At 33.7% G+C, this 14,557-nt stretch overlaps 1 protein-coding gene across 1 annotated transcript; it reads left to right on the forward strand.

Moving 5' to 3' along the window:
• Positions 1-3,058: 3,058 nt before the first annotated feature.
• On the forward strand, positions 3,059-13,861 carry Smp_170010 (putative flagellar radial spoke protein; the record flags this gene model as incomplete). The annotated part of the gene is made up of 7 exons (XM_018798045.1): positions 3,059-3,199; positions 4,448-4,651; positions 6,089-6,282; positions 6,628-6,698; positions 11,822-11,922; positions 12,504-12,779; positions 13,823-13,861. 7 exons carry the CDS (start codon positions 3,059-3,061, stop codon positions 13,859-13,861), a joined length of 1,026 nt encoding a protein of 341 aa, XP_018653025.1.
• Positions 13,862-14,557: the final 696 nt, after the last annotated feature.

A 14,557-nucleotide genomic window follows, 5' to 3' on the forward strand; every position in this document is an offset into this window, starting at 1 on the left:
TGCGTATTTGTTGTATCGTGAGTAGGCTCTTTAGCTGGTATCAGCCACAGACGAGAAATGGACAAAAGTGCGAAAACATGGAAGAGCAGGAAAAAACCACAGACAACATACATTTGACCAATAAATCTTGGATAGACTTCAGTTCTAAGCCATAGAATACGCCTTCAAAGTCTCAAAGTGAGACTAGAGTTGACTCTAGTGTTGCTGAAAAAGTGTGATCGCATCAAATATTATTGCAAGTGGCTTTCCATAATCAAACGACCCTGATTCAGACACTAGAAACGGAGACGATTTAGAAAAAGTCGAAGCATTTATTTGTAGCATTCTACTTGGTAACTAAAACTCCGTCTGAAGCCCCTCCGTAAAAAACACTTGACATATTTCTAGATGAAAGAATAAAAATGAAGTTGAAACTTTCTTCATTAGGAACGCGCTGACAAAATGAAGATCACAGCTCTTCCGGTTTTTGGGTGGTCAGATCTTGGAAGTCAATGTTTTGAAGCCTGTATGGATACGTTTTATTTACAAATGCTTGTGGTCTAGGAGATCCCTTCCTTGGACTTGGGGTACTGATGGATGAACTAAAGTCACTTATCGTAGCATGACCAAGACTCGGTCGGTCCATGACTTTGATGTCAATTTAGAATTGTCGTGATACAAATATTTGAGAAGTGATAGTGATAGATGCACACAAGCTGGTGGGATTCTTATATTCACAGCTTATGACGAATAAGTCATCCTTTTGTGAATCTCATGATAGTGGGAGTGGTGAAGTCCCCAGCAGTAAACTCACTTTTGAAAGTTGTACATTTATACTCGGTATCATCTATCTTACCTCCATCTTTTTAGCTGAAGACTCTAGAACATATTCAGCTATGAAGTAAATGTTACACATGCCTAATATTTTGATATTTTAATGCGCCTAATATTTATTTGACAGGGATGACGACTTTAGGACCTGAAAACCCCACTGAAAGTAGGCTTCTGATGACATCAATCGTACATGCTCTGATAATGTATGCATCCACATCCATGTATTTGAACTGAAACTAAGGACCTACTTTGTTGGACTTTGTGATCACTCAAATCGCGTATCTCACCGTATTTAGAAAATAGCGATCATGCCGTTTTGTCATTTCATGTTTCCAGCTTGTGGCACTATATGCGATCGGGTTGGACCTCACCCAAATTTTGTAGAATAGAAACGTAACAGCTATTTAGAAATGTTCTGTGACAACGCGCTGATAAGTGGGTACTGGCATGATACATAATTAAAGGTACAGTTAGTTTAGTTGCATCACTGTCTATACCATGTTTAGAACCACATAAGACCAAAAATATCCGACCGTTGATAACTAAATAGGTCAATAGCCTTCCTAGAAGCTGGAAAAAGCATTAAAACATATTTATTACTACAAGATCTGAACAGTACAGATCCATTTATTATATGGCTATTAAGGTTGGAAAAAAGCGTTGATAATTAAGTCTAGTCATTCATATAAAAACAACTAATCAGGCAAAGTTAAAATAGTCCGAAAATGTTGTTTTCGTATATAAAGAGGCAGTTACAAGAAAATCTGTTGATATTGGTATGAATTTATGATAGAATAGCTGAATTTTTATTAGAATATTTTATTAAAGCGTTTTCTACCAACAATGTTAAAAGAAGAACAATGAATCGTGATGATGGATGCTTGTCGAATGTTTCTCTGGCTATTGAAAAGGAACTGTCTTAAGATTACTTCAGCATCTTGAACCAGATAGGTCCAGTGGTCATGAGGATATTCGTCACAGGATTATGAAAGCCCTGACAGGCATAACTGCCGAACTTCTGACAATACCGTTTGATATGTCTTTTTGACAGTATAAACTCCCAAGAGACTGCATAGACGCCACAACCAGAAGTTTTTGAAGCGGGAAGAAGAGACTTAGTAAATATCGACTCGTTAGTCTAGCCAGTGTCGTTGTCAAGCTAACGACTTTTGGGAAGCCCCATTTATAATATAGGACTCCAGCAGTGATTCCTTGTTTCATGTATGAGGTGGACATGATAGAACGCGTTCGACAGCGGAACGAAAATAGTAAAATGTCTGTTCAGCCGTTTTTATGAAGACAGAGTGAAAAGCATCAACTTGATTTTCATCGACTAACTGAAGCTTACGATATAATATAATATTAGCTAACCGTTTACCAATTTGTGATTTTGGTTTATTTTGTTTAATCTCTTCGTGCAACTTAAAACTGATCATCTGAGCGAACTATTTAGGAAGGTTAAACACCGAAATTAAATCGTTTATGTCTGGAGACCCGTTTCCCTCACGGAGTAGTGAATTGATGAAATCCTTCATCCAAACCGGTAAAATCATTCAGAAAACGAGATCCGATATTCAAATAAATATAAATTGGGGTTACTAGTACATAAAAACATTGTTGCACTGAGGCAAACACACTCACTCAAATGACCAGGCATTTGGACTCTTAGGTGTTGACCACTCTGGTTAGAATTAGTGCAGTTGATAGACAACAGTGAAATATGACATTACCAAAGACAAGGAACCGTAAATCAACAGAAAGGAGTGAGCTCGAAGAAATCACTCGGTTTGAACAAACCTGTCACTAGGGCATTGGATATACTGTTTAGTCGTTAGTTGAAGATATTCATTAAGCAACCAATTTTTTAAACAACTATTCATTGTAATTGATCCTGTGAAAAAACTGAACTTGTAAACTTTAAATTCTTTTAACGAGTATACTTTTGAAAAATACATTTCGAGTAGTGATGTCAAATTTGTTTTAATTGCGCAAATTAGTGTAACCTTGATCTATAGCAACCAAACATTTCACACTTTTAAATATCATACTTGGAATACCAGTATCTACAAATAATCATGACAAGCGTCCTTCCTTCAAGAAATCCAGAAGGAACATATAGTTTTGCCAGTCAGCCCAAAGTGGTAGCAAGAAGAAAGATTTATCGGGAGAATATGTAATTTAAATATTTATAAAATTTTTACTCAAAATTAGAGAAGAAGATATAAACACTAATTACGGAAATATTATGTACGATAGGAGAGTAATCAGGGGAAACACATACGCTTTGCATGTATTGCCTGCTCATGCTCAGCCTGATCCCATTGAAATTCAGAAACAAATAGAAAGGAGACGCAATTTTATTGCTCGTCGTAGAATGCGTGAAGAAGTATGTTTGCACCAAAAGCTGTGTTGTCAACTGTTTTTTGTCTTTGTGTATCGCATGCGATAAAAAACTGAGAACTACACTCTGATGCTTAGATACAGATACTACGAACAGACTCTGCTATTTTTGTTTGTTAATTATTGAATCTTCTGTTGTCCTAGTTAACTAAAAAAGTTAGCAACATTAGACACAATTTTCATACATTTGCTTCAGTTGTCGCACGCTGATACCTTAAGACAAACGAAATATTATTTTAGCTGATATACTTCATTAAATAGTTCATGAGTTACTGATTTAAAAACCCCAGAGTCCTCTAAAGTTTCTTCATGTCCGTCGTTCTCGTTTAGTTTCAGAACTATGTTACCTCGGTGTCAGTGTCTGTGGTTGCATGCTTACACATAGTTATCATGGGTTCAGTCATTTCTAATACCTATAGAAAACAAACACTAAAATTTACATTATTCAAGTTACTCACTGTAGACTGGTACACTACAAATTTTGGTTATGTCAAGGAATTATTTCATGCGTCAAACAACCCAAGTAAAACATCTGCTGTTCGGTAAACACAAAACTATCAATTTTTATACATACAGCATAGGACAAATGAATATTTAATCCTTGAGGCATAAATATCTCCCTGTTTACTCCGAACTATTTTATTGTACGGCATGAAGACTTTAGAGTTCTAACAGAATCTTTATTTCCCTGCTCTATGTTACCGAAACTTGCTATCAACAGTAATACCATTTTGGTTAATTTGAATGGTGTAATAAAAATACGAGGATTGTCAGGACTATGTGGCTAAATTGTTGATCAACATCTACCCATTGCTGACTTCCAATCACGGCAATAGAATTACAAGTATTTTGTCGACCAGCCACTTTCGTTTAATGTGTTTCATAATAAGGCCTCTCAATATTCTAAAATATGCCTGATCGTATGTTAAGAAAAAGCGTCGATTACTTTCAGAATAAAGGTAGATAAATTCTTAAATTACGTACGGCGGACCAATAGTTGATGAATTTCTTGAATACTATTGTTCCTGAATTTATGTACCATTAACTGCAGCCCAATTACCTATTTCTCTAAACTAAATCATAGGGTAAACTGACCATATGTACTTCATAACTCAACTACTTCAGTGTACATTGTTAGTATTATTTTAACCATTACATTCAAAACCACCTTTAATTTCAATATATTTACAAATAATTTAATAATTGATAATTTTGTTGCTGTCAAAAAAATCAGCTGAGGCCGAAATCCCCATTACCTCTAGATGGTAGACTCCATCAACCAGTTCAAACAGAACTTTACTTGGAAGCTCTTACGGAACAAATCGAAGAAGCAGATGAAACTTGTCAGACGGACGATTTTCTTGACAGACCACCTACTCCTCTTTACGTACCAGCCAAAGTTGGTGTAGATGTAATGACTCAAATATATGAAGGAGATGTGAGTCGAAGATCCTTATTTATTTGTTTCGCCCTTATTTTTTTATTGGGGAGTGAATATAATTTGACAGATAAACTACAATCAATCAGTCATCCGTCACAAACAAGATACAACCTGTCATATGCATGAATCAGTTTAGCTTATATCACCAAATCAGCATATGGAAGTGGAATTACGAAGACAGATGTCATAATATCCAAAGCAGTAAAAGTATCCGCGGCAGCAGAAGATTTAAAGCATAAGCAATATTATTTAAGAAGGCAGAATGAATTCGACGAACAAAAAGCATAGGATGACTGCAAAACTACAAAGTTCGACTTGAAAATAGATTTCGTTAGTTTCGGAAGGAAACAGTCATAACAGAAACATGAAATATCTGAAGTTACTCTTTGGTGAATTAGTTTTTTTAAATAACTATATTGTAGTACTTTTTATGTAATCAGTGTTACATGCTTTCTTTGGAGTCATTAATTGTTTTGATGATAGTTTTTGTCATTGAATAACATCAGTTTAACCCTTGGGTTACTAAGTAATTTTTAAAATCATCTTGATCACAGATACAGATGCGTCATATGATAGTTGTTTGTAATAGGTCAATGAAAGTAAGATATGATTCGCCAGTGAGAAAAGACAGATAGACACCTAGCCTACTTAATAATGCTACAATATTAATCTTGTAATTTCTTTCTTTCTATCGATTCCATTTCGGCCTTCATTGAGTGTAAAGAACCCTTACTGTATTGTAGAACTACTTTCCGGCTCTCAGCCTTCTAACTAAATCTCTTGTGTCGGCGTTTAAAGTGACCTGGTCTCTATTTAGCATACCCAGTATGGTGATCGCATAGTCTCGTGTACAAGTCGTAATAAAGTATCATATCGGGTCAAACACAGAAACCTGTACACTGCCGTTAGAAACATTCAGAGACTGTGGATTTAATTATACTTGAAGTCGTGATCACGAATTACTCATTAATCTCCAAGTGGAGGAAAATAGTTTTCCGATTGTCCTTTATTCTTGTTGTTCCATAAAATGATATTAGCTTGTAACATGACTAGACAAATTAATTCGTAAATGACCTACCTAAACCATAAGCTTATAAATACAAAACATACCATTCAAAGTTAGAGGTTAAATGACCACAAACTTCGCAATTCATATCAAGAAATTGTTTGTTGTGACACATAGATTAATATCATTCAAAATCATTCATCTTTGTCTTTTAATTGTCTTACTGAGGACCTAAAAAAGAACAAATCGGTCCTAATAACAAAAGAATGACAACTCAGTACTGAAAATGACGGTGGTGTAGTAAACATAGCAATTTATCTCATATTCATTCTATCTTTAATTATAATTCTATATATTTGTACTTTAAAGCAAGAATTTCAATAGATAATTCAATATATTAAGTGTTCATTTAATTAATTATTTTCCAGCTTTTTGACTTTGATTTAGAAGTGACGCCAGTATTAGAAGTTTTAATTGGTAAAACAATTGAACAATCTCTACTTGAAATTGCGGAGGAAGAAGAATTAGCTAGTATACGTGCTCAACAGAATGCTTTTGAAGAAATACGTCAAGCTGATCTTTTAGAAGTTGCTAGGCTTACAGAACGTGAAAGACGTATACAGTAAGTTATACAATATATGAACATATTTGCACAGTGAAAAAATAATAACATAATAATAACATTAACACCGTTGGATACCGGCTAAGTGGTCTAGAGGTTAGGCGTGGGTGCGAGTGACCGAGAGTCCCGGGTTCGTATCTCGCTGGCGGGATCGTGGGTGTACATCTTTCATCAGCAGAAGTAATCATTTATTATAAAAGCTGAAAAGAACAGTTTAAAATTGTTCAAATACACTTTAAAATATTTAAAACTTCACAATAAACTTTAAAATGGTTAACTCAATTACTTTATTCTACTAAACACTCTGTAACTGCATGTTAAATGCATTCCGACTATCTTGAATAGTGTAAAACTATCCTGTTTAACTGATTATATACATCCAAGTAAATTTTACTTCAAGGTTGCAAACAATATAGGTAAGTTGAAAGACCACGAGTTTTGTTAAGTTTTGTCTCCTTAAGTTGCAGCAATCCATATAATTCTTATTTTTATCTAAATACACTGAGTTCAACTGCATTATTTGAACTGTTATCTATGAATATGACTGAAGAAAGTGTATGCAAGTCAGCTTTTTATTGTTGAAACAAACATTTTTTCTCGCTTTTGCAAAAATAACACTAATTATAGGTTGGATGTTTTCTCCGCACTCATTGGTTGATTACGTATCAGATCTTTGTTGAACCACTGAAGAAATAGATATTAGGTTCAGATCTCAATGTGAATATCAGTACTTTGATGCAGGTACACAACGTTGATGAGTCTCTAGCAGAACGAAATGCTCAGCCTAGATTTTATTTTTAGCCTAAATCCAAATACATTAAAACCTTGTAACTAAAGGACAAAATCGAGTAATTCACTCAGATTGCAAATAATCAAATCGAAACCGCCCAACTACAGTCCTGAATACCAGAAACATAAAATACAAAGCCTTACAAATAACCTAAAATAAATAACTTCACAGAATTCAAAAAAAATAAATAAAGGTAAAGTGCATTCAGAAAATTAAGCCTATATTCCACGTCGGTGGATTTCTGATCAGAGCAATCAGTGTTACGTCATGATGGAAACAATTATGGTTTATCATTTCCAAAATATCACTGAATTTTATGCTCAGTATAAGCTATTTAGTTAAATTTAAGTTCATTAGTAAAATACGGCCCTTCAGTGATGTGAATGACACTAAAGGTTAATGAATCATTTCAAAGATATCATATGTTCATGTTGTTATCTTATTTTAGAATAAAGAGATTTTGGATGGATATTGATTGATGACATAATAACAAAGATATAGTTATTCTTTGAAGTGCCAATTAGAGACACTTGGTCAATCATGAAAAACATGGGATTGCTGTGCATCAGTTTAAGTTGCACACATTGTATCAACATAGAAAGAGTATGTTAACTGAAAGAATATAAAATAAATTAAAACTATAAAACTGTCAAATCTAACGCTAAATAAAAACGTATAAAATCATATAATAAAATGTATCAGAGAACATCTTGGTGTATGCTGTTTATATTAATAGATATAAGTAGTATGTAACACAAATCGGAAGTGTAATACCTGGCAGTACAAAATTGAAAAGATCGAATTGAAGAGAACAGTAACGTAAACAGGGAGTAATTTTGATGACAATAGGAATGAATGAACGATGAAGTTTGTAAGAGACAATTAATAGAAGACGTAAAAATAATGTATTTAGTGTGTGGTTTTCATATTTTATGAACGTACTCTGTAATTGGTCTTCTCTATTTGACTTATCGTTCGCTACAACACTAGAATTCAGGATTTACTTAAAGAGATATGTAAAAAGAAGAAAATAACTAGTTTATAGTCATTAATTTTATGATTTGTTATTCTTGTAGTAACTTAATATAAATTACAATCGTCTCGCGTATAATAGAAGTGAATTCTCATAGTTGAGATCATGAGTCAATTGAAGTTAGGCCACCAAGGAAAACCTGGAAGCACTGGACGGCCGTTCCGTCCTATCATGGGACTCCTCAGCAGTGCGCATCCACGGTCCCGCCTATCGAGATTCGAACCCACGACCTACCAGTTTCGCGCCAGAGCACTTAACCGATAGACCACTGGGCCGGCATCCGATGGTGTTAATGTCTAACTTCAACCAATCCACGAAGTTGAGTAACCGTTCGCCACTTATCTTCAATGAGTTCCTATCTCACAACAGACGTGGTTGAACTCTACTGTTTACTGCTTCTCACTAGAACTCCTGGAAATACCTCTTGAAATCAGTCACTAGTAAGCATATTTTGATTATTATCAGGAGTTTTTGTGGAGATTTCAGTATCTTCATAGTTGAGATCATGAGTCAATTCACAAATATATCAGTCATTAAATTATTAACACCAACAAGTTCACTACACGTTGACTAAAACACTCAAATTCAATTTATTGGAAAATATTTTCATTTTCATAAAATTTCAGATTTTTCTTTATCAATTTTCCTTTTTAGAGAAGAAAAAGAACGACGTAAAGCTCAATTTCTAGCTGTAATTGAACAAGAAAAAGAGTTGACTACAAAAGTTGCTGCACAAGCATTTGCCAAAGCCTATTTAGCTGATTTACAAACACATGTATTTAATAATTTAACTGAAACAGGTTACTTTTATGATCCAGTTGAACGAGGTAAACATATAAATATTAAAGTAAATTAATTGAAAGTATATAATATCAGAGAATTAATTAATCATTAGGTTTTATATAGTTGAGATCATGAATCAATTGAAGCTAGACCACCATGGAAAATCTGGAAGCACTGGAAGGCCGTTTTGTCCTGTTGAAGAGTCCCACAATAGAACGAAACGGACGTTCAGTGCTTCCAGATTTTCCATGATGGTCTAGCTTCAATTGATTCATGATTTCAACCATATAAAATTACTAAAATCTCCACGAAACCCCCCTTCTGATAATTATTAAGTATCAGTTTTAAATGTGAAACATTTTGTAGTTTATTCAAATGTTTTCATTTATGAAATTTCAAAAGGAACCAATCATGCATCAATGATAATATTCAATCTGAACATAAGTACATTCTTTATATCTACTAGGGTGTTAACTTTAATATCTATTAAAATGACTCATTTACTATTAGTCGTTATATTTATTCATATGAGTCTGAAAACTAACTTCAAACTATCTTTAAAAAGATTCAACTATAGAATTCTTATAATTTATCTGACTTCTTTCAAGATTACTAAAGTAGTTATGGTAACCGTCATACTGTTGAATACTGTTTAAGATTAAAAAAAGAACACTACTTTTTAAGGTTACCATTTCATAACTTATTGCATTAAAACGAATTGTTTACATGGTTTTAAAATTATATTATGGTAAATAATATTTTCAGTATGACGGAGTGTTAAAGTGAGAATTATTTGAAAACAGTATCATTTATTGGCAACACGAATAACCAAGTTCGGTAGAAGCGCTGAGTCGTAGACTCATGCTAGTTAGGACTAACCAAAATATCTGATCCATAGAATCTTATCAGTATTAGAGATTAAACAACATAGAATAGATTACTGTACAACAAGAGATCGAAGATCTCAGTTCGCTCGAAGGTTACTCACAGATCGAGTCACTTAGTGACAGAATATCTGATTCCGGCATTGGATATGGCATTTTGAGATCTTTAATGAAGTAATAGCTCTCTCAAGATGTGGTGGACATTTTGTTAGTGAGTACCAACCAAGATGAAACCTAGATTCGAAGCTTCCTGGTAGCTGCCTGAAGCCGTCTACCATCAAACAAGTAAAGCTGAGGTGTCTATTTACCTATTCAAGTAACCGAATTACCAAATTGGTTAATTGAATTCGGTTCTCGGTAAGAACTGCTAAATGTGATTTTGGCTATGAAATGACAAACTAATCCTGTGAATAATAACACTAAATCAACCTTTACTTGCTCATGTGTGATTAAACTGATATAATCCATAGTCGCGAACAAATTCTATTGATTAAAGTTGACTAAATTTCTCTGCCAGAGATATCGACGAAACTGTACACCAATGGATTAAAAATGAATGGTGGCGAGTATTTATTGCCATTGCTATCAATATCTAACTCTATTTTTCTATCTATCGTAGTCTTAGTATTGACGATATTCAGATCATATCAGCTCTGGTATTCTATAAAGTCTATGATTAGTAGCTCAACTCATCTTGTTCTAGACCAGTCTTATAAACATAAAAAGACTGAGATTCCTAAGTATACTGAAAAAATCTGATAAGAACTAGTAATATTAAAACAATCTGACGATTTCTTGACACGATAATCTATTTCGTAAACAGGAACTAGTGTTATTTTCAAGTTCGTTTGGAGCTAATATTAACGAAGGAGATAAGCTGCACTAACATGTCTAAAATAAAATGTAGGTTGAATCCTAACTTCCATCTAGGAATCCTAATAAGTGTTAAACTTCAGTTTATGGAGTGTCTGAGGTGCTTAACGCTTCAGTGTGCATAGTAGGTAGAAATATATTTCGATTATATGAATAACTGCTAGGAGTTGGGTCTACATTGAACAAGAGAAACAGAAACGAAGGACAGAAGATATGAAAAGTCTGATGCTAAAACAGAGACTCTGAGAACATACGAAAATCTGAAACAACTGTTACAAATGGTAACAGGTTAAAATTATGATAATAAATAAGTTGAATATTATAAATTTATGAGAATGACTAGGAGTACTACACAACAATAATATCCGTTGTCTTCAAATTGATGGAAAATAAAATTGATTACTGGGTAATATTAAGTAGTACAAGGCAGCACACAAAAATTATCGAATAAAAAGAAATGAAGGCAAGATGAGTAACCAGAGTTAAAAATAATAATCGCAGAGTTTAAGTCACTAACATTCATCATTTTTAGCAATGAATCAAACTGTTCAAAAGTGTCAAATTTTCTATCAGTTAACAAGTAGGATTAATCGATAATTAGTTTTACCTCTGAATTGGTAATTTTCTTCAAGTTTCTATGTGAAAAATTCATTTCAGAAACAATCATTTTAAGGGGACTATAAATGGGATAAACAAATTTAATCGAAAACGAGATCGTCATTTCATACGATGATCTCTTCAATCGTCTGAGATGCTTAGTTTTTTTTGAAAAAAACTTCAAGCTTATTTTGGTTCGATATGCGAATTTTAAAAAAAGTGGACTTGAAATAACTTAACCGGCCTCGAGAAATTAGAACTGAGGATTAGTTTCTAAAGCTGTAACACAACAGCTATTGAGTTTTCCTCGGTTTTTGATATCTCACTAAATAATAATAAGAATATATATGATACTAATAATACACTATGTTTTATCCAGTAATACATATGGCATGGAACCATTTTCTTCCAACTTGTCTTCAGGATTCAAACTGAGTTAGACATCTAGAAAATCAGTGAATGTAGCTTAAATGGTGAATGTATTCATATCAGATATAATAAATGAAAACTGGATAAAATATTCATAAATCTTTTACCATTTACAATTATTTTGCGTATCAATCTGTATCGATTTTGTAGATATTGAAGAAGGATTTTTACCTTGGCTTATGGCAGAAACCGATGAAGAACTTGAATTATGGAATGATGCTTGTCTATTATTAGATGGAATGATTAGAGAAGTTAGTTTTATGATCTTCCTTATGAACTGTTTTCTTTTCAAATTTTTCCATATGGTTTATAGTATAAATTTATCCTCCTGATTAAAAAACGGTTAAACTTGTCGAAAATGAGTCTATGCTACTAAGCCCCCGTGGTTAAAGATACACATAAATAGAGTTTCATATAGTTGAAATCATGAGTCAATTGAAGCCAGACCACCATGGAAAACTTGGAAGCACCGGATGGCCGTTTCGTCCTATTGTGGGACTCCTCAGCAGGGAGTATCCACGATCCCGCATCAATTGACTCATGATTTCAACTATATAAAGTTACTAAAATCTCCACAAAACCCCCTTCTGATAAATAGAATTGCTAAACGTTCTTTGAACTGACACCGATAGAGAAAACATGTAGCACTGGATCTCTTCTCTACCCTAATTCATGAACTCCTTAGAAGTGCTCACCAACGAAATTCAGACCATCCGGTGATAATGATACTATGGAGTTACTAATTAGGAATATAATAACCCATACTATTTCAGAAAGACTAGGGTAAATTTCCGTATAAATCACATTATCAAATCGATTCATTACCATTTAGGTTGTTCAAGAAAGACACCATGAATATCGGCAATTAGAACTAATGGCTGCTGAAATGGCATTGATGCAAGAAGCAGGTGCTGCTTTAACAGGTCAATCAGACCAACAAGAGCTAAGTGATGAGCTTACCGAAGATAGAAAAACTGAAAATATCATTGAATCTTCTTTGGATAAAGAACCAGGAGAAGACGACGAAGAAGAGCAAAATGAAAAGGATGACCGGAATGATGAAGGTGAAATACAAGCGGAAGGAGAGAAAGATGAACCAAATAGTGAAGTGAGAGTTTGTTGAATTAATCTAAACTAACGTTTATGCATACTTTATAGTGAAAGTTCTGTGACCAAATTAATCGCATCACTTGAAGACATGAGTTTTCATACTTTTATGAAATATCCACTACTTGTCACATTATTTGATATGACTGATTCACGTAACGTGTAATTTATGAAGTGAATTATGCTAGGAGCGACAGTTAATCTTTAAGCAATTATTCCTCATAATGTATCATTTAATCTATCAAACACTTTTTTACGGAAGATAAGGTGACAATAAGTGATGCTCCCATACTTTGCAAATTCAGGGTCACAAATTACTCAACATCCATCAATAAATGTTAAGATGGACAATCTAGGTCAACTCATAACATTGTCTATAAAAGAGACGAGTAAAACGAACACATAATGCTTGCCACCACTTTGGTGTTTATTTATATTGAAATCATGGATCTATATCACTCTCATCCCATTGCAAAACTGAGTGATGTAAGAACAACAATTACAGTAGAATAATAAAAAAATTGACTGATTTCATGGATTCTTTTCATCCACTTACAAGCCAATATAATTCTAACAAAACAAGAGATCTATTATTTGAGGTAGGAAATAACACGGTTTCACACCAGATAAAACAAATATGTGACAGCTTTTAATAACTATACATACCAACAGCCGAATATTCTAGAAGTCTGAAAAAGCATGCACGATATTACTCATTTACAATATACAGGCTCATTTACTCGGCTTTGAGTCATACTGTTTGTATGAGGGTTACTACTAATACCTGGTTCACTCCAAACTGAAGCACGTAGAGAGCTTTTCGAATCTACAATCGAAAAACCACTGCGCCACGAGAAGCACATGAGAATGTAGTGACTCACACAAGTGGAAATGGGAATAACTAAGGTAAGAAAAAGATATTTCAGCATATACCTCAAGGGAAGAGGTATGAAATAAAACAACCATGGTAATGTGAGATTGATGATACTGTACTCTTGTATACATATTAAGATTTTTCATATTTATACTCAATTTTCCGTTTAGAGGAACGATCAGAATGGTGATGAAATAGATGAAGAATAATGTTATGTTAACAAACGGAAATAATATTTGGTTAAACTGAATACCTGAAATCTACAGAATGTGATTGATAATTTTATCTTACAAAACCTATATGTACAAATATTCAATATTTATTTACTTTATGAAATACAACAGAATGAGCGAAAATAATAAGTGTTTCTGTTCAGTTTCATTTTTCCAGTTCATAAATTTTACTCTTATCAATAATTGCTAACTGAATATCAAGATGAATGCAAGGGTAGTCTGAAAATCGAAAATAAAACTGATTATTTAATTCCTAAATTGTAAACGATTGTAATAACAACTGGTACCCATATCAACAAGATATGCTCATTATAACTCAGTGGCTAATACTTCAACGGTTGAAGAATGCTGAATTTGAGTTTCACTGGAGAAAAAATTCTACGATATAGGTATATCCAACTGATGAATTATAAATGAGGATGGACAGGAATTCTAGATCCCCTTATTAACCATAAAAATGTGACTGATAGGTCAACTACTCTAATATATTTTTCCTGTTATTATTTTGAATGTTTAGTTTTCAGAAAACACTTGTAGTTGGCAGTACCCGTTGTCTGTGCACAGGGATTAGGCATATTCCCTCCTGGCTGGGCTCACCTACTTCGGGATCAAGTCACTTTCTACAATTACTGCCCCCAAATGTCCTGGTACGACCGGGAGTGAAGAGAGCCC

This window comes from Schistosoma mansoni, chromosome 6 (genome assembly GCF_000237925.1).
Source record: "Schistosoma mansoni strain Puerto Rico chromosome 6, complete genome".
Lineage (NCBI taxonomy): Eukaryota > Metazoa > Platyhelminthes > Trematoda > Strigeidida > Schistosomatidae > Schistosoma > Schistosoma mansoni.